Source organism: Arachis hypogaea, chromosome 15, assembly GCF_003086295.3.
Source record: "Arachis hypogaea cultivar Tifrunner chromosome 15, arahy.Tifrunner.gnm2.J5K5, whole genome shotgun sequence".
In the NCBI taxonomy this organism is placed as follows: Eukaryota; Viridiplantae; Streptophyta; class Magnoliopsida; order Fabales; family Fabaceae; genus Arachis; species Arachis hypogaea.
In genome coordinates, this window is record NC_092050.1 from 19,522,248 (window position 1) to 19,537,416 (window position 15,169).

Sequence of the window (15,169 nt, forward strand, 5' to 3'; positions counted from 1 at the left end):
GACGGGAATTCCAACATACTCCCTGTGGCATTTGCACTTGTTGAGGGTGAGAATGCTGAGTCATGGTCTTTCTTTCTCTCCCACCTCCGTCAGCACGTGACACCTCAACCGGGTCTGTTAGTTATCTCAGATAGGCATAACGGCATCAAGGCAGCGCTCGAGGCTCCCGATGGGGGATGGCTACCTCTGGCTGCATACCGAGCATTCTGCATTCGACACGTAGCAGCAAATTTTTCCCTCACCTTCAAGGGCAAAGACGCCCGGAGGCTTCTTGTGAACGCCGCATATGCGAAGACTGAAGTGGAGTTCGACTACTGGTTTGACATTCTGCGCTCTGAAAATCCGGCAATGTGTGACTGGGCGAACCGGATTGAGTATTCCATGTGGACACAATATTGTGATGAGGGTCGGAGATTCGGGCACATGACGACCAACATTTCTGAGTGTGTGAATTCAATCCTGAAGGGGGTAAGGAACCTCCCCGTGTGCTCACTGGTCAAGGCCACATATGCAAGGTTGGCGGAGCTATTTGTCCGTAAGGGGAGGGAGGCCGAGGCACAGCTGGGTACCGGTCAACAATTCAGTCAATACCTAGTAAAGTGTATCGAGCTCTCCTCTCAACACGACGTCTGTCAGGAACATCGTCGACTCGGTCCATATCAGGAACTCGGCCGGCACCCCTCTGCGTCGCCTCATCTGGAATAGGAATACCTCTCGGATCCCCCAAGTACATCTCGGGCGACAGGAACATCTTTCCGTGCCGATACCACCATGCCAAGAAATCAAGCGAGGGACCCGGGTTGGCCACGATGTCGAACTATAAAATGTGCTCCGCACGATTCTGCCAGTGAAGATGCCAGTCAGGTAAGTGCAACGGGAACCAACGGTCACCTCCTCTCCCGTCCTTCGACATCAAGAAAAATCGATGTTCAGGGCGGGATGCAGTGGGGGCTGAACGCCGCCAAACTGCGGTAACACTCTATCAACCTGATGCCACTCAACCACCGCAAAATATATCAGGGACGTCACACACCGCCATAACATCGTATGCCGAGGCTCCAAGACCTCCAGATGGACAACATAGATGACGTCGAGTGCGCTATAGGGCATCCATATGAACTGAAATAACCAAATAAAATCAATTTGACGTTTCTGTTAGACCATATAAACTGAAAGAACGACTGGATATAGATATGGGCTCAGCGTACTTACATCTCGAGGCTGTAACAAGTCGATCTTCAGGCGAGCCATCTGCACCCGTGGTCCCTTGTTGCTAATCCTAGGATTGTAACCAGACCACCTGCGTATCAAGTTAAACACGTAAATGCATTCATGAGTCATTCTAAAAGCCATGAAATTGCTTGCATAATTGAAAATAAATACAATAAGGATACATAATACAAAACAATAACGGTACCTTGAGGCAAGGGGCCAGCTAAACGCATCATACCCAGGAGGCCTAAAAGAAGGAAACCTCCAAAAGATCCAAGACTGCAGTAACTGTAAAGGCCCTGCCAACTTCACGACATGTCTGTTGGCGACTCGGCACAGGCACCGGTACAACCATGCTAGTGCCGCCGACCCCCAACTATAGCCACCCATCTCGTCAAGCCTAGCAACAAAGGGCAGCCATCTGATGTGTATACGATTGCCGGACTTGTCGGCAAACAGCTGCATGCCCAACAACATCATGATATAGGCACGGGCAAAGCGCCTAACTGTCTCCTCATCAGCCCCGTCGGGACACTCTCCAAATGTCTCCTGGAACCAGGTGCAGTTGACTGCGAATTTCTGAATTTGGTTCTCAGGAGGTAAAACACCGAGCAACTCATGGAACCACTGCCAAGCTGGCCTCCCACCCTCAATGTATAGGTGGAAGTCTGTCAGGCAACCACTGACGTAATGTCCATCCACCAGCAACCCCAGCTGGTATGCGACGTCCTGAAGCGTGATGGTGCACTCTCCGAACGACATGTGGAAGGTGTGCGTCTCAAGCCGCCACCTCTCGACGAATGCACTGACAATGGGCTCGTCTAGTCGGAACCATCTATCGTTCAGTCTCGCAAGATGGTACAAACCGGCCATCTGCAAGTACGGAACGTACCTCTCATCAAGACGCATCCCCTGCTGCCGCCTAACGCTGGATATGCAACGCCGAGGCTGGGCAGTAGATGAACCGCATAATTAGAACAGATTCACAAACCACTAACATATACAATTCATTTCATAGAGAACCAAAAAAGTAATCGTGGGATACAACATATATTAAACCAGCGACCAATATTGCATACATAAACGGCAGACAAACACCGGTTCTACAAACCACTAACAGTCACTAAAACCACTATAAAAAACCACTAACAAAAACTACTAGCCTTTACCACTATCCTAAACCGCTAACACTAACATAAACCACTATCAAAAACCATTAACAAAAACCACCGGCCTACACCACTATCCTAAACCACTAACAATAACATAAACCACTATCAAAAACCATTAACAAATACCACTATCATAAAACCACTATCATAAACTACGAACAAATATCACTATCATAAACCGCTTTCATCAACCACTACCATTAACAACAAACACTATAAACAGCGCAAAATCAGAAACCACTAACCTCGTCGTTGATCACCCTGGCGATATGAGCAACTCCATCCAACCGATAAAGCCTCCCCGGATCGTCCCCCATCGCCTGAATATGCCGCTCCGGTCTTACTCGGCCTGAATGTTGGTCGTTTTCTCTGGGATTTGGTGGGGTATGAGAATGAGAAAGTGATTCGAATGAACTTGGTTCGAACTCCTTATATAGCCGAAACCCTTATAATTCGAATCAACTTGATTCGAATTACTTATTGTTACCAAAATAACCTAATTCGAATCAATATGATTCGAACTCCATTCGTGTTCCCTTCTCCATGTAATTCGAGTTGATTTAATTCGAACTTGCCTTTGTTAATTCGAGAAAACTTGATTCGAATTACATGCGATTTGTGCTTGGGAGTAATTCGAATTGAATCAATTCGAACTATGTGTAACCCTAATTCGAACTCTTTTGATTCGAATTATATAATATTGTCTTCTGGTGGATTGATGTCTCAGATTTTCATTTGGCGGATTTCGGTAAATATGAGACACCCTTGGCTCATTTGGATTTTTTACCCTAAAATTTTTTTAATGATTACATTTTTTTTCCTAAGATATCTTTCAATAAATTTTTAATTATTAAATTGTGATTTTACTAAAATTTTTGTTAACAATTATTTTTATACTTTATTATTAATTTTTTGATGTCAATGTATATTATTTTAACATTAAATTAAAAAATCTTACCATTGTTAATATGTATGACAATTAATATTAATAAATAATTTGTTTTATAGAATTATTAAAAGTTATTAACAGCTTTATCAAAACTTAAAAATAAGTTGAGATGGATAAATTTTAAATTTAAAAAATTTTACATCTCATTTCTTTACATTTTTACAAAATAAGTTCCTTAATAATTAAAATATTATTGAAGGATATCTTAAAAAAAATTAATCATTAAAAATTTTAAAAAAAATATTAAAAAAATTAATCAATAAAAAATAATTTGTTAAACGGTATTTTGGTAAAAAAAATTTAATCACAAAAAATAAAATTTTTGTTAAAGAGTATTTTTGTAAAACATAATTTATTTTTTCTTAAAAAAGGGCAAAATTAATGTTAGTTAACACAAAATTTTAAATGGATTAAAGAGAAGATTTTTTAAAAGTTATAAGGGAGGTGGGAGGGGAGTGTACATTTTATAAATAGAGGAGAGGGGAGTAAAATTTTCTATTTAAATTATCATCAAGTTATATAATAATGTTGCATATTTTTTATAACCTATGGGTAGAGTTGGGTATCCACGGGTTAAAAACATGTAGAATTAGGATTGAGATATTCTCAACTTGCAGGTAAAATAATGTTGAGTTTATATAAAAATTTTATCCCGCGAATAGAGTTAGAGATGGATTCAAAACCCGCTCTACCCATTGTCACCCCTAGATATACCACCAAAGATCATGTCTCTCCTAATTCTCAAATGGGTTCGCCAATACGTGGATAATACTTATTATTTTAGGTCAACAATAATAATAACAAAGTCTCGTCTCAGGCCACTAGATATGATCAACTACATGAATCAAACAATCCAATAAATTCTATTATATATTATATCTACAAAGAAACTGTTTACATATAGATTTTATTTAACCATCTTATAAATGATTTTCTTAAGTCTTCCTGTGCCTTTCACTTCATGTCTATTTTTCATTTCATCCACTTTTCTGATTGAATATTCTGTGAGTCTTCTTCTCACGTATCCAAATCATGATTTTACTATCTTTTTCACAATAAATATTACTTTAACTCTTTCTCTCGCTTATATCTTCATTTTTTATTTTATTGAATAGTGTAATATTAATTCTATAATTGCAATGAGATTCGAGAGAGGTTTGAGTTGACCAGTCCCTTACGGGACTTACCCACCCACTTTCAGTGATTTGTTGGCCAGACATTGTAGTTTTCCAAACTTTTATAAGAAGACAAACAAAATCAGAGATGAATTATTAATTTTTTTTTTTTGGAAAGGAATTATTATTAGTTCTTTCTAGTCTAGCAAGCTATATCGAAAAATCAGCAAAGCAGATTTACTTCAACCGAATTTTTTTGCGTTGGGGCTTAAAGCAGGTGAAATATAATTACACTATTTTTACACAGGAAGTATAATATAATCTATTAATGTTAACACTTAACACAATGCTCATATGGCATTAGAAAACCAAGTTTGTTACACAATATTTTGAATCTAGTGAGAATAATCGACTTTGCATTACATAGGGGAAGCAGCAGCATCATCAAGAAATGGATAGTCAGTATAACCAATAACAGGATCAGATGTATAGAACGTTTGGCGATTATACTCGTTGAGAGGTGCATTAAGTGCGAATCTCTTTGGCAAATCCGGATTAGACAAGAACCAACGACCATAAGCAACAAGATCTGCCCTGTCCTCACCTATGGCTTTGTTCCCATCTTCTCTATCGTACCCTCCAGCAACTATAAAAGTGCCATTGAAGGCCTTTCTCATTGGAACCAAACTGTGAGGGCATTCACCTTTTTCTCCAACGGTTATCATTCTCGGTTCAACCATGTGACAGTAGAGAATACCATATTTGTTGAGTGCATTAACCATGTAAAGCCCCAATGCTTCAGGGTTGGAGTCTCCACAATCTAGATACTCTGCATAAGGTGATAGTCTGATTCCAACTCTTTCAGCTCCTATCTCATTCACAACTGCCTCAACAACTTCTAATGGAAATCGACAACGGTTGTCAAGGGATCCACCGTATTCATCTGTTCGGTCATTCACTTTGTCTTTCATAAACTGCGCTCAAGTAGGTAGCCGTGATCCCCATGGATCTCCACTCCATCAAAACCTAAAAAGAGTATATCCGAATAGGATTTATTTGTCTAAATAAAAATAACAGTTAATTTATATCTTATTTTTTAAAGTTCAATAACCTCAATATAATAAAAAAATTTAGAGACAAAAACATTATGCAAAATTTTTTAAAGATTTATTTGGATATATATTCACAAAATTAAAATTTCACACATGAAGATGTTTCCATGCAATTAATTAAGTTACCAGCTCGAATAGCATTTCTAGCAGCAAGTCTGAAGTCGTTGATAACTTGAGGAATTTCCTGGATGCTTAGCGGCCTTGGTTTTTGTCTTTTTGTCTAAATAAAAAAGTCCACCTCTTTATACTGGAACCATCTTTTTCTTTATTTAGTCAATGTAATTTGAAAAGTCTCTCACTTAGTTTAAAAGCTTTGATTTTCTTTCCCCACAATTGTATTAGTAGTGCATAATGCAAGCCTTGTTTTATTGTTGAATTGCACGATATTCTTGCGTAATTGTTGGGCCATATTAAGATTATTGCAAACAAATTACAAATACATAGTAGTTACATGCTATGTGCTAAATCTTGAACCTTGTGCACTATATATAAACTTGATTCTAAGCAATGACCCAAAAAATTATGTAGCATCATCGTCCTTATCGAACTACTAAACAAAAATTATGAAACATGAGTTCATTCAAGAAATGGATAATCAGTATAACCAATAACAGGATCAGAAGTGTAGAATGTTTGGCGATTGTATTTGTTGAGAGGAGCATGATCAAGTGCAAATCTCTTTGGCAAATCTGGATTAGCCAAGAACAAACGACCATATGCAACAAGATCTGTCCTGTTTTCTCTTATAGCTTTGATCCCATCTTCTCTGTCATATCCTCCAGCAACAATAAAAGTGCCATTGAAGGCTTTTCTCATCTGCACAAGGCTGTGAGGGCTTTCAACTTTTTCTCCTACAGTTTTCATTCTTGGTTCAACCATGTGACAGTAGAGAATACCATATTTGTTGAGGGCATTAACCAAATAAAGCCCCAATGCTTCTGGATTGGAGTCTCCAGATTCTGCATAATCTGCATAAGGTGATAGTCTAATTCCAACTCTTTCTGCTCCTATCTCATTCACAATAGCTTCAACAACTTCCAAAGTGAAACGACAACGATTCTCAAGCGATCCACCGTACTCATCCGTTCGATCATTCACCTTGTCTTTCATAAATTGCTCCAGTAAAAAGCCGTGAGCGCCATGGATCTCAACCCCATCAAAACCTACATTCGATAGATAAGTTCATGCTTTATAAATTCTTAGTGGATTGCAAATTTGTAATATTTTGAATAAGCTTAATTACCAGCTTCTATAGCATTCCTAGCAGCAAGTCGAAAGTCATTGATAACATGTGAAATTTCTTCTGTTCTTAGCCTCCTAGGTGGTGTGAACTGTGTGAGTGGCTTGTCCGTGGAGGATATTAACTCTTGCCCGTCTGGATGATACTCTGTTGAAAACAACATACATGAAAAATAGGCACATGCATATGGTAATAAAGTTTAATTGGTAAGGTGGAGAATAAGAATATATACCTGGATCATAAACCCTTCCAACGTGGCCAATCTGACAAAAGAAGATGCCACCTTTGGCATGGACAGCATCTACAATAGGCTTCCATGCTTGGACCTGCTCCTTAGTCCATATTGCCGGTATGTTGGGATACCTGCATAGCAACTAGCTTGTAAGATATGATATGAAAAGAAAAGTTTATTTATAGGAACAAGTTGTGGAAGGGTGTGTACCATTGAGAAGAGAGAGAGATGACAGTAGCTTCAGATATGAGAAGGCCTCCCTTGGAAGCTCTCTGAGAGTAGTACAAGGCAGCATGGGACTGAGGAACATGGTTGTAGGATCTTTGTCTGGTGAGTGGTGCCAACACCACCCTGTGGGATAAATTGAACTTGCCCATCTTATAAGGGCTAACAAGAGGATTCTCCATGGCAACCATTTGTGGGAATCAGATCAGATTGTGTTAACTGTTAAGTATTATTGAGTGAGTCAAATGAAAATTAATAAAGGGGTATTACTATTTATAGAAGGAGGATGCAACGAAGAATAAAAGAGAATCAGATATCAAAGTTTGAACTACTTTCAAGTGTGGTGTGCGGATGATGACGTCTACCATTGCGTTTGAAGCCCCAGCACCCACAATAAATAAAGGAGTTTAATAACTTTATTAAATTTTGGCCAGTAACAAATTAAAAGTGAGTAATTTTATATCATTAGATAAAATCTCACACTATAAAAAATATTATTAATGACTACTCACAGAAGTTGCTCGCGTCCTAACACTCCTTATAAATAAATATTGCCTTCATTATAGCTTGTTATAGTAGTCTCCATTCATTTATCTTATAAAGTCAAATCATACAAGATTTAAGGGAACAAAATAAATTATTAAATAATATGAGTAAGAAACAAAAATAAAAAGAAACTACTATTATTTAATGGAAAAGTGAGTGATCTCCCATCATTAAATGTAATTTCACACCATTAAAAACACTATTAATAATCAATTGATGGTTACAAAATACCAAAATTACTAGCGCTAGCATTCCTCTTATTTAATTACTTGATTTGGTCAAATAATCATAAGCTAGGACGAGGCCATCATACAGGATGCATCCACCACAACTGTCAACTGTATGATAACAATTAGCAATAGATCGTCTAGGTTCCTCCTTTTTCATTCTCAGTTTTGGATTTTCTTTTCTTTCCTTTCATCTTTTTAGTTTACCTCGCCTTCAGCTAACTAGGGTTAAACTCGCGCCATGTGCATAACTAAAATTAATTAATTTTATACATAAAAAATTATTTAATAAAATTTTTTAAATTTTAATATTAAATCTAAATTAAATTATAAAGACATTATACATTTTAGTGTTTAAAAAAATTTATCACGTAATATATATATTTAACAAACTCAAATATTATAGTGTAAGAATGAAATTTTAAGATGCAATGCAAATATGAGTATAATGTTTTATATATTGAAAATAACATCCATAAATCATGACATCTTGCTTTTTTAACATTATTATTATAACTAAATAATATTAAAAAAATACAAATTATTAAAAATAAAAGTAATATATAAATGACAAAAACAATATATAAATGATAAACACAATTAAATCTTAAATAGCAAAAGAGAACTTAAAAACATTATAAGAATTTTATACGTTATAATGTTTTAGAAGTTTATCGCCTAGCATATAGTGAATAAATGTGTAGCAAACTAAAATAAAGAATTGTGATCATCAATAAAATTTTTTAAATAATTGTGCAAAATAATAGTAATGATAGAAAAAAAAGAGTAAAAGGCATAAGAACATGTGATAGAAGATAAAAATAAAAAAAAGTTTGAATTGAATGTTAATTTATATAATAAATATGAATATATGTGAGAATAGAAATAGAAAATGAATTTGATTTTATTAACTAATTCATATCTATTAAAAAAATAACATTACTATTAAGTATAAAGTAACCTATATAAAAATAAAAAGTAAAAAAATAAAAAAATAATATGATGATAGAAAAATTATAAAATAACAATTTCACTAAAATATTTATGTGACAATATTAGAAGTTATCTAATATATCAAGTGTTTATTGTGTTATTATTTAGTTTTTTTTTATACATTATAAATAAATTGACAGATTGATAAATAGATAGATAGTAAATTTTCATAAAATGAAATTTATTTTTTAAATAAGATATGCAATATTAGAATTTAAACCATTGATATGAATTAACTTTTTTTTTTAGAGTTACATAATTTTGTAAGGTCTCACATCGGTTGGGGAGAGGAACGAAACATGCCTTATAAGGGTGTGAATACCTCTTTCTAGCATAACGCGTTTTGACGAGTGAGTGTGGATGGTTTCGGCTATCATCCCTATCACCAAAGACAAAACTGTGAGGACTTGTGTGCCAAAACAGACAATATCGTACTAGTGAGTGGTTTGAACTGTTACAAATTTAATATGTGAATTTTGGAGATTAATGCTAGAGTAATTATATAGATGTTATATTCTTTATGATATTTTTTTATGTTGTTATAGATGACATGACAAGTTTATATGAAACATAAAAGCTCATATGTTATTCATTTATTATAATTCTATTTTGGACTTTTCTTTAATATATTATTCGAACTTCAAACACTTATTTAAGTAAAGAAGTGAACTAATCACTCGATTAATTTAATTTGGTTATATAAAAAGTGTTTTTATAAGTAAAAAATTAATAAATGATATTGACATGGATGTTATGACCGTTTAGTTATTAAGTCGGTAATGATTGTTATTAAACTCATTAGGTATAAATTCAGACTAAATCTATTATCCATTATATTTATTATATATTATTTGATTACATTAACTATAAAGCATTAATTATATTTATTATTTGATTTGATTAAAATAAATGAATTGATTTTGTTTTAATTTATATTAATTTTTTATGTTTTATGTATTTTGATTAATGAATTTTAAAAGTGTTATAATTTTTTACATAATATATTTAAAAATATTAGTTAACTTACTTTATTGAATATAATAATTATAATTAATTTATTATAATGTCATTCTGTCAATAATTATAACACTAATATTTTAAAAGTTTAATTACTCTGTTGGTCCTTATAATTTCGTAAAATTTTCAATTAAGTCCCTATATTTTTTTTCTTTTTAATTGGGTCCCTATACTAAATTTTTTTTCAATTAAGTCCATCTTAGTAGTAATTGGCTTAATTTTATAGGGACCCAACTAAAAAAGAAATTGGTATAGGGACCTAAATAAAAGAAAAAAAAGTATAGGGACCAATTAAAAAAAAAAGAGGCCTGCTACACATACAAGTCTTTTTGGCTTACAAGTCTTACAAGTTGGTACAAGCCCAACAAAAAGCACGCATTACACTCCCACATTCAAGAGTAAATAAACGCACGTTATTCAACCACTTCCTGTTTCCAAAGCGCGCTACTCACCATGGATTATAAATGACTCTTCTTCTTCTTCCTCCATAAAAATGAGTTTCTTGCCAAATTTGAAGATAATGGAACTTCAGAAATACACCCAAACGATTACAGAAATACACTCAAACGATTACAGAAATACACCCAAAGAATTACAGAAATACACCCAAACAGTTACAGGATTTCACCCAAACGATTATAGAAATACACCCAAAGGATTACAGAAATACACCCAAAGGATTACAAAAACTACACCCAAATGATTTAAGAAATACACCCAAAATTCGTTGAAGTACACCTTATGCATAATTCAGAACTCTTTCTCTTTCTCCTCCTCATCTTCTGATGCTTCTTCTTCTTCAAAAATGATTTCAGAGCTTGATGTCAAAAAACAATGGAAATCGAGAATAACGAAGAAAGAAAACAGAGAGAAAAGCACGTAAATGAAGAAGGAGAAAGAGAAGGCAAGAAACGAAAGAAAAGAAGAAAAAGAAGAATAAGAGGAAGAAGAACGTGCAGCAAGAAGAAGAAGGTGCAGTGAAAACATGCAGTAACGGTTGAAGAAGGAGAAAGAGAAGGCAAGAAACGAAAGAAAAGAAGAAGAAGAAGAAGAAGAGGAAGAGGAAGAAGAACGTGCAGCAAGAAGAAGAAGAAGAAGGTGCAGTGAAAACGTGCAGTAATGGTTGAAGAAAGAGAAAGAGAAGGCAAGAAACGAAAGAAAAGAAGAAGAAGAAGAAGAAGAAGAGGAAGATGAAGAAAAACGTGCGCAAGAAGAAGAAGAAGGGGCACTTGTAAAGACTTGTATAAAAAAATGCTTGTATGTGGAGAATTTCTCTAAAAAAAATTGGTGCAATGACTCAATTAAAAGGAAAAAAAGTATAGCGACCTAATTGAAAATTTCGCGAAACTATAGGAACCAACAGAGTAATTAAACCTATTTTAAATATATGTAAGATTGTAAGTTAACACTTTTAAGTAAGTTAACACTAATATCAAGATTCTGCATGACTTTAAACGATGCGTTGGTGTCGAGGTGGTTGTTGCTATAGACGGTGGTGGTGAGCTGCGACGGTGAAGACAAAGGGGTGTAGTGGGGTCTGCATGGCCGGCGACGGGGCAGCAGGAAGGAGGATGCGCGGGGCTGCTGCGCTGCGATCTGACGTTGCTACGGAATTCAAGCGGGACGAGGATATGCTTCGACGGCGTCGGCGGGAGGCTGGGCGGCGTCGGAACAAACGGCGGGGAGATGCAGCGGCGCAGGGATGAGTCTGCGGCGGCGAGAAAGTTGTCGTGGACTGGAGATCACAAATGGAGAATGGGAGGTTAGCGTGATATTGGTAATAAATGTACTAATTGTGATTTGGTTTCATTGCTAATCCTTATTTTTCAAATTTTAAAATTTGAAATTAAAAATAATTAATTAATAATTTGATTTATAATTATAATTTTATTTTTCTTTTTTACTCCATTGTTCATATTATTTACAATTATCATTGTTTTCCTATGGTGGAAACTCAGGTGCAGTTGACTTCACGTGAAGTTGATAGCTGAAAGCCATTAGATGATCTGACTAATTTGACTAAATTTTTATCTAACAGCTCTCAGCTATCAAATGGCTTAAAATGACTTAAAATACCCTTTATTCTATGCAAAACAATTTTAAAAAATGGCTTAAAAAATATTAGGAATACTATAAAAGTTTGTAATATTCTAATAATTTAGGTAAATACTAGTTATAACTATTTTTTTTTATTTTTAAATTATTATTGACTATGTAGAGTATTTCTTTAATGTCCTAAGTCATTAGGACATTACAAATTTTTATAGTACTCCTAACATCTTTTAAGCCATTTTTTAAAATTATTTTGTATAGAATAAAATATTTTTTTTGTGGTATAATTTAAATAAATTTATTTAAAAATTTTATTAAAAAATATCCATGAACTATTAAAAATGGGCAAAAGAGTATTGTATGAAATTCGAATTCACAACTCATTAATATTTTAAAGAAGTCTCGTAATTAAATATTTTGTTAGCTTTTTTTAATGCATGGAATAAAATATATATATTTTAATTATTAATTTTTTTAATCAATTATTAATTTTTTAATAAAAGAATGGACAGAATTAAATCATGAGTAATTCGAATCTGGCCAATTCGAATTACTATGTGTAGCGTGTGTGATGTAATTCGAATCACAAATCAGGTTGATTCGAATTAGTGGGTGTGTGCGTGTGTGAGTAGTTCGAATCAGTGTGATTCGAATTACATGTAATTAGAGTTCGAATTAGACTGATTCGAACTATATATAAATGACTCTTGGTTGATTCATAAACCAGTTTTTGGTTTGGCGGATTTATGTAATTTTTTCCTCCCCTTAGCTTAATATAGTAATTTGCCCTAGTTTTATATTTGACTCTCATTTTAATTTCAATATGATGAGTTTGGAAAACTCTAAATTAATATCAGTGATGACTAAACATTATTAATATAATTAATTACAAATTATTAAATTAATCTTGAATTAAATGATGAACAAAATAATTTTGCAATGCAGGTTTTCTTATTGGGCTGAACAGAAAAGAAGAATTATTACAAGCTCAATACGCTTAAAACCATTCAGCCTTGATGTTAAAATTATTGTAATAATGGTGGCTGAAACAAGTATTTTATTAAATGGGCCAGCAATTGTGATACAAACCCAATTAAAAGTCTTGGTATGAGACCAAATATGCTTGGTCCGAAATTAAAAGGAAATGGGGCACAATATTGTTTTATCCATTTAACAAATGAAACCCATTCCTTCACTACAAGAAAAAGGCGTATTTGTAACAAAAAATATTGTTACAAAACGTCAAAATTTTGAAACAAAAATTTTTTGTAACAAAAAAAGGGTCCATTGCAGTAAGTCCCGTTACAAAAAGTTTTTGTAACGAAAAATGGAACTATTACAATTCAGTACCATATTTTGTAACAATTTTTTCTGATACAAAAAACCAGAAACCGTTACAAAAGTGATAACAAATTTGATTTTGAAGGTATTTTTCGTGACAGTCAATTTTTTTCCTATCAAAAAATTTTGTTACAAAATGTAACATGATTTTGTAACATTTTTTTCTTTAGTTACGAAAGCAAATTAATTATTTTGTAACTTTTTTTATTACAAATTACATGCATAATTTACTAAATTATTTTTTAAATTAACTAATATATTAACGCTTTTAATAAATAAGTTTACATGTATATAATATGCAAAAACATACATAAGTCAAATAAGATCCTTTTAGCTAAAATTGTCTTGAAACAAAATAACATTAGCTAGTGAGTACATTAATTAGTTCAACCAAAACATAAAAGTTCTAACATAAAAGTTCAACCAAAACATAAAAGTTCAACCAAAACATAAAAGTTCTAACATAGATTAGTGTCTCTATGCATCAAAACATTCTTGAGCCCTCAAGGTAGCATATGGTCACCATTTCAGCACTCCTGTAAATAAGAAAAACCGAAACAAAAAAGTTAGAAACAAGATATAACACTAATTATAATTTTTCCACTAATTTTTTCCACTAACTTACATGAATGGTGATTAATTTGCCTTCAGGGCTCCACACAGCCTGCAAATTTTTCCTTTCCTTTTGCAAAGAATGCAAATCTCTCTTGTACTTCTCCAATCTCAATCTATGCTGCACCAACATAAAATTCAATATAGTATCAAGCTTATATTCTATCCTTTAACTCCCCTCCCTATAAACTCCCATATACCGCATATTGCAGTAATTTATCCCTCAAGAAACCTAGTCCAACATTTTTCCCCCAAAAAAATAGATAAACCCAATCATAACATTACAAAAACTCTGCTCCATGACACCATGAACACAAGATCAAACATGCAAAATAACATAATGTAAACTCTAATAATGCTTTTCATGCTTTTACACTCACAAAGTTCCATACAAAGAAAGTGAGATTCATGTCAAAACACCAAATTATAGCATAAAAGATAAAGCACCATATCTCTTTTACTTTATTTGGCATTTTTAGTTCTAGCCATGTTTCAAAACATGACAAAGCATTCCCTAACCATAGCCACACCAGACTTTTTCTCCTTCAACGCTGCTCCCACAATACTCTATGAAATCTTGCATCTGAAAAAAGAGACAGTGGACAGTTTTTATGACCTCTCCACACAAAACACAATTTGAGAACTCTTCCAAAATAATATCAAGTCTAGCCAACTTTTCCCTTGTACTGAGTTTTTCATGCAAAACAAAATATATATACTAGACTTTATTCAAAATTAAAAATATGTAGATAAATTAGGGACAAGATGTGAAAGATAATATTACAAACTATCAAAAGAAAAATAACATGTTATTCTCAGTAACAATTATTTATCATAAAGCAGCATAATATAGGGACACGATGCAAAGCTTCATAGTGCACACTTAATAAAGGAAAAGAAAGCTAAGAAACACACAAGTCAACATGTTTGCAATATCAAAGTCCTTTCAGGTAAACAAATAATGTAAATCATCCCCCTCCCTCAAACAAAAGCTCTTTATCACTTGGTGCAAAGCAGCCAAAGTGGGATGGTTGACAGAAACATAAATGAGAATGAAAATAAGAATAAGATGAACCACAAAATTTGATTCTTCTCATATTTTTACAGAATCATACTATAAAGTT

At 33.6% G+C, this 15,169-nt stretch overlaps 3 protein-coding genes across 3 annotated transcripts; all 3 read right to left on the bottom strand.

The window, feature by feature from the left end:
* Positions 1–912: 912 nt before the first annotated feature.
* On the bottom strand, positions 913–2,701 carry LOC112748050 (protein MAIN-LIKE 1-like). The gene is made up of 6 exons (XM_029292907.1): positions 2,630–2,701; positions 2,105–2,160; positions 1,720–2,059; positions 1,418–1,671; positions 1,213–1,300; positions 913–1,119 (listed from the first exon to the last, which is right to left on the bottom strand). The coding sequence occupies exons 1-6, from the start codon at positions 2,699–2,701 to the stop codon at positions 913–915; spliced, it is 1,017 nt and encodes a 338-aa protein (XP_029148740.1).
* Positions 2,702–4,744: 2,043 nt separating this feature from the next.
* Positions 4,745–5,827, bottom strand: LOC112749845 (12-oxophytodienoate reductase 2-like). The gene is made up of 2 exons (XM_025798262.3): positions 5,687–5,827; positions 4,745–5,474 (listed from the first exon to the last, which is right to left on the bottom strand). The coding sequence occupies exon 2, from the start codon at positions 5,417–5,419 to the stop codon at positions 4,868–4,870; it is 552 nt and encodes a 183-aa protein (XP_025654047.1). The 5' UTR covers positions 5,420–5,474; positions 5,687–5,827; the 3' UTR covers positions 4,745–4,867.
* Positions 5,828–5,946: 119 nt separating this feature from the next.
* LOC112749844 (12-oxophytodienoate reductase 2-like) lies at positions 5,947–7,511 on the bottom strand. Its single transcript, XM_025798261.3, has 4 exons — positions 7,243–7,511; positions 7,033–7,163; positions 6,804–6,947; positions 5,947–6,723 (listed from the first exon to the last, which is right to left on the bottom strand). Exons 1-4 carry the CDS (start codon positions 7,446–7,448, stop codon positions 6,137–6,139), a joined length of 1,068 nt encoding a protein of 355 aa, XP_025654046.1. The 5' UTR covers positions 7,449–7,511; the 3' UTR covers positions 5,947–6,136.
* Between the last annotated feature and the right edge of the window lie 7,658 nt (positions 7,512–15,169).